At 36.4% G+C, this 5,720-nt stretch overlaps 1 protein-coding gene across 1 annotated transcript in view; it reads right to left on the reverse strand.

Moving 5' to 3' along the window:
* LOC105557502 (zinc finger protein 226-like) overlaps nt 1-5,624 on the reverse strand; it is a 7,057-nt gene extending 1,433 nt beyond the window's left edge. The window contains exons 1-6 of the mRNA XM_012004754.1: nt 5,312-5,624; nt 5,156-5,237; nt 4,776-5,062; nt 4,463-4,638; nt 2,813-2,992; nt 853-2,736 (exon numbers count right to left, since the gene is read on the reverse strand). Coding sequence (XP_011860144.1) covers nt 853-2,736; nt 2,813-2,992; nt 4,463-4,638; nt 4,776-5,031 — 2,496 coding nt within the window. The 5' untranslated portion in view covers nt 5,032-5,062; nt 5,156-5,237; nt 5,312-5,624. The remainder of the gene's footprint in view (nt 1-852; nt 2,737-2,812; nt 2,993-4,462; nt 4,639-4,775; nt 5,063-5,155; nt 5,238-5,311) is intronic.
* Between the last annotated feature and the right edge of the window lie 96 nt (nt 5,625-5,720).

Genomic DNA, 5,720 nt, shown 5'->3' on the forward strand with positions numbered 1-5,720 from the left:
GGGTTAATAATATTCTGCGCCGACTACGCAACTGCAATGCAAACCCTCCATTTCGAAGGACTTGGCAGACTGTCTTCGGCTAACAGTGACAGCATTGTAAGGAGAAATTATTTTGAAGAACATGAATAAGCAAATTAAAAGTGAAAAGGGGTCAACTATGCGAGTGCTAAGGAGTTGTGGATTATTTTCTTTATTATTCTCTAATAATTGACTCGAATAATTAAGTGGTTTTGGCTTTAACAAGCTTTTTTAATATAAGTTTAAATCTCTAATATATTATCTTATAATATATTATCTCTAATATATTATCTTATAATCTCTAATTGATATTAGTGATTTGATAGAGACAATGATGAGACATAATTACGATTTCAACATAATACATGAAAGCAAAAATAAAAAGTTATCATATTAAAGTGAATAACATCAAATATACAAAATACCATGACAAAGAACGGCCACAATAGTTCGTGTATAAAATCTGAGCTTTTTGACAAAAATCGAATTATGGTAATAAAGAAATGACGTAAATTGAAGTTAATTGTTTAAGATGGAAATAAACTTATTCTTTATTTGGAGGCGAGAACATGCTCGTCCAAATTGTCCAATTTTATCTTCAATTGATTATCGGTTGGAGGTTGAAAAATGTCACTGAGCGAGTTTATTCTCAAAGCAAAATGAATAATATGTTTGACCGATAGTTTAACTTTTTATTCTTTCTGTAATAATACTGTGACTTTGTGTGTATAAGGCAGAACAAGTATGTCGTTTGCACTAATAGTGGCCACAAAATCTATAAAATTTTTAATTGTAATGTATAGTGAATTGTAATTTATATACCGATAGACTTACGTTTACTTGTGATAAGGTGCTGTAGACTTTTGGACAAATTTCACAGACAAACTTCTGCGGACCATCCGAGCTGTGGTTGTTTGCGATATGCTTATTCAAAGTCGACTTCCATGCGAAGGACACTCCGCAGTCTTTACAATGAAATTTTTGCTGATCAGTAAAATGTATACCGATATGTTGCTTATAATTGTACGCCGTCGAGAACGCCTTCTTGCATACCGAGCATTGGAATTTTTTTGAAATTGTTTTCGACTTTTTCGATTCTTCTAACGTTTTGCCACAGTTCTTATTACTCGCATCTTCAGTCATTACGTTAGTAGGCAAATGATCACCGCTGTCTATACGCCCTTCAATATTCTCTGTGCCTCGGCTGCTATTTACATTTTCCCCCAATGGCACGTTATCCTCGACGTATGTGAAAAAGTCTATTTTACTTTTGGGACATTCGGCAATTTTATTACTATCTTGCAAAATGTTGGCACAATCTTTGAAATTATTAGCTGGCGCGAAATCTCGAGTTACTTCCTGGTCAGTCTGAGAATCCTGAAGCAGTTCCAACAGATGTTCGCCATCGTTTGGAATCAAACGTACCATCGAGAGTTCCTTGTATCCTGATGATTCCATACCAATATCGGCGACCTCGACAAATTCCAAAAATCTCTCGTTGCAATTTTCATAATTCAGCCTCTCAAACGCCTCGAGATTGGTCTCGACGTATTTGTCAAAATCAACGTGCGACTCGCTCTCCAATAATTCCAAGTTCCCGGAATTGTAGACCTGCATACTTTTCTCCTGCATGCTACCTACACACTCGTCCGCCTTTGAATTCTGCACGAAATGTTCGGATTCACCGTGGCTTAGGACAGCGCAACTCTTTTCCTCTCTAGGAAAATCAAATTGCGCATAATTAAATTCGTTATTCATATCAACCAGACCGTCCAAAGCTTGTTGATGCTCCATCTGATCGTTCTTTTCACTTTCCTTTGATGTCGAATTGATCTTTTCATCATCTCTAAAGGTATTTGACGGATCCTCTATTGTATCCTCGAGATCTTTCGTGCACGAAGCGTTCTGCATTTTTTCTACCAAATTGCTTATTATAAATTCATAAAATTGCTCACCAGTCTCTGTCTGTACTAAGCGCAACATCGGTTCTTCGTTGTTCGATACTATATTACAGGCGTTGCTGAAACTTTCTACATTTTCCTCATTGTGCAGCAAGCCTTCCTGATTCTGCATAGCATCGGAAGTGCTTATTACTTCATTAGCAGTGATACTTTCGGAATGATGGGACTTGGTGGCATGGATAATATTCGCACCGGCTAAATTGGTGCTATTGCAATAACGAGGCTCGTCAAATTTCAGCATTCCCGAATTCGAGAGTTCTATATACAATTGATTGTCGTCATCGCTTAATAGTTTATTACACTTTTTACTTTCACTAATAATTTCCTTGCTTACTTGTTTATGTAGAAACTTTTGGTCCGTCAAAACTTCGCTGGAATTACAGGCTTGTAGATCCGTTTCCATATTCAATGAGTCTCTCACGCTGTCTATGGAAGATTCTTTACAGATCTCTCGGGATATACATATATCCGAGTCGTTCGACCTCAAAATGCTTTCATCGCTTTGGGTCTCTGATTCAACACTAAATTCTCTATCTCGAGATAGGAAGGCAACAATGTTCTTGTCCAATTGATGTAAATACGTTATACTGTCCTTAGATTGTATCTCATAATTATTAACTATATCTTGGGGAGAATTTGAAACGATAGTGTTATTCGTTGACAAATCAGTAGCTCCAAATCTTTCCTCAATCTCGGCAAACTGATCTTGCGGCGATCGATTTGTACTCTCATTTTCTGCCAAATTACCTTCTTCAAACTTTTCACACATACATTTTACGTTAGATATTTGTACTCATATTACAATGACTAAATCTAAACTATCAGGTATTTACCTGCTTAGACGTGACACAAATAATAGTTTCGAATAAGCACGCTTTATTGTCCATATCAACATCACGTTGATTGGGAATTGTCTCACTTTTTACATCTGAATCTCTAGTATTCTGGCTAATATGTTTCGGCTCCACATAAGATGCTTCGTGAAATCTGCTCTCTTCATTATTACCTATTGTCTGAAAAAAATTCACAATAATACATGAACCTCAGATGTACTTAATGGAAAATATTACCAATTTAACTGGCAACTTTAAAAGTCCAAGTTTACAATGTTTTCGGAATAATACTTTCTATACTTTTGCAAAAGCCTTCAACGTGCCCAGAAAAAGTTTAAATCCCAAACGAAATCTAATCTAACAAGATAATCTTCAGGGTTGCCAGCAATAATTGACAACTTCAAGTTTTTTTTACCATATCTGGCTATTTTAATGTTTCAAACTCGCTACGTTTCGACCATGGGTTTTGGTTCTTTTCAAGCAAGAAAAAACTATACAAAGTAAAAGGTGCTTACAATTAGATTAATACATAAATGTCGAAGTCGTGTTGCGTCAATAGATAAGGAAATCTAATCTAACGTAAACTCATTTCTAACTTGCAACTAAAATTAAGTTGGGTTAGACAAATTGTTCTAGGATACAGGAAAAATTCCTCCCGTATTCAGGCATTTATTGGAATATGCAAATAATATACCTATACCAGGTTCAATGTACAACGTGAAACACACGTTTGCATTAGTAACTAATAACTTTTTAATAAACAACGAACGACTAAAATTTGTTTCATAACAACATATATCAGGGCCATTGAGCTGGGCTCATTTAATTATCGAATTTTGCAATAGCAAAAACTGCTTGGTGATCCATTATTGTTCTCTTAAGACCTGTGTGATGTTAAAACTTGGTCCAAGTTCCAGTTCTGGGAAATACAGGGTAGGCCATTTTAATCTATGCACTGAAATCTCACAAAATCCATAAGTTTAAAAAAAATGTTTCAGACAAAAGTTGTTCAAGATAATGGGGGTCACCTATCTGTATAACTAGCATTGACCTTGAGACTACTTTTCAAGGTTATTTGAAGATCAGAGTGGTTTTTTTAAAATAGAAACCCCTATTTTTTATTACATATTCTTATAGCTCACCTCGAGAGCTTTCCAAAACGCTTTAATAAAGTATTTCTTTAATAAGAACTTTTTGAGTTATTAAGGTTTGAAAGTTCCAATATTTTGACATAAATTATAAAATATCTTGTAAAATATTCATTTTTTTATCATCTTACCTTAATACTTTTTTGAACAGAATAATGAGACAAATCAACCGGTGTAAAGAAAACACACAATTTTGTAACAAGTGATAAAAAAAATTTTTTTTCTTAAACTTATTTTGAGAGATTTCAGTGCGTAGATTAAAATGGCCTACCCTGTATATAGCTAGTCAACTTGCAGCTATTCTATAAAGGCCTGTGTCCACGATGCCAGAACTTGGACCAATGATTAGCTACATATTTTATGGAACTAGAACTTGGACCAAGTTCTAGCATCGTGGACACAGGCCTTTAGAACGTAATCTGCCTTACACTACTATTGTAATAATGTAAAACTGATGAAATGTGTTAACTGAAATTGAAAGTACGTATCGACGATTTGTCACCTTGTTTTCTTTCGACGCTTGGCTGCTGAATCGTGACCTATTACTGATAAGACTAGAATTATAATACTGCTGTGCAACATCCTTTGGTATCCCATGTATCATTTGTTTGTGTCTTGCCAGCGAAGACATTTGCGTGAAATTCTTTTCGCAAATTGAACACGAATACGGTTTGATTCCTGCACGCAAAATAAATGAGGAGAATTACAGCCATCGGATTATCAAGTCTATCTGCATCTTGCAAATGATTTCTACTTTATTCTTATTTCTATGTAAATATATGCTTTTGTCACATCATAGGCATTTGATATCTCACCAGTGTGCATTCTACAGTGTCTTATAAGATTTGATATGTGACTGAACTTCCTGCCACAGATCTCGCAAATGTGAAAATTTGTTCCCAGATGAATGTTCAAGTGGGTGCGCAGGTCCGCCTTGCGAAAGAAGCCCTTCCCGCATATCTGGCATATCTGGGACCTCTCGCCCAGGTGTAGACTCCGACGGTGGTAGTCCAGTTGCGAGGCACGGTCGAAGGTTGAGTCACATTGGAGGCACTTGAAAGTTTTCAGCATGTTGCAGCGAACGCACCTCTTAACACTTCTGCTGTTAATCGTGAATAAAATCTTGCGTTATTTTCTGCTGTCCGGTAAGCAGCGGTTTCTCAGAGATATAAAAGAGTATCGGTCAGCGGTTTACCTGGGAATCTATTTCTCGTGTTACAACTTATTCGTCAATTAATACGTGCGTTGTGTTCGTTTCCATCAACCCTCGACTTAACCTGTACACGAGACGTTCAACTTGAATAAAAATTTGTTTAGCGTGTACTCGGAAACACGAAAGAAAGTCTCATACTTGTAACAATACTGATGTTATTGCAACAATGTTTTGCACGATTACTTTTCTAACCTCGAGGCCGATATAATTGAAACGTTCTCGGAGCATTTTTGTTACCCATTTGAGACAATTGGCGCGACAACTCGAGATGTCACGTGTGTAGCTTACGAATTATTTCGTTTTCACGCTTTGACAATTGTACAATTTGTATGAGAAAATCGAACGAACGCGTAGTCAAGTTAAAGAATATAAAGTAACGCTGAACATTAATTTGTAACAGTACAAAGGCATGAAAACTAGAAGTCTGTGTCGCATGCCCCACATGATCCTTTTTGCCCCAACGACCAATGCCGTCGTTTTATTTACGATTTAAGTGACGGCATTGGTCGTTGGAGCGAGCCATGAAGAATAGAGATACGGCCGCCGC

Source organism: Vollenhovia emeryi, unplaced genomic scaffold (assembly GCF_000949405.1).
Source record: "Vollenhovia emeryi isolate VEMERY1.0 unplaced genomic scaffold, V.emery_V1.0 DF939467.1, whole genome shotgun sequence".
Lineage (NCBI taxonomy): Eukaryota > Metazoa > Arthropoda > Insecta > Hymenoptera > Formicidae > Vollenhovia > Vollenhovia emeryi.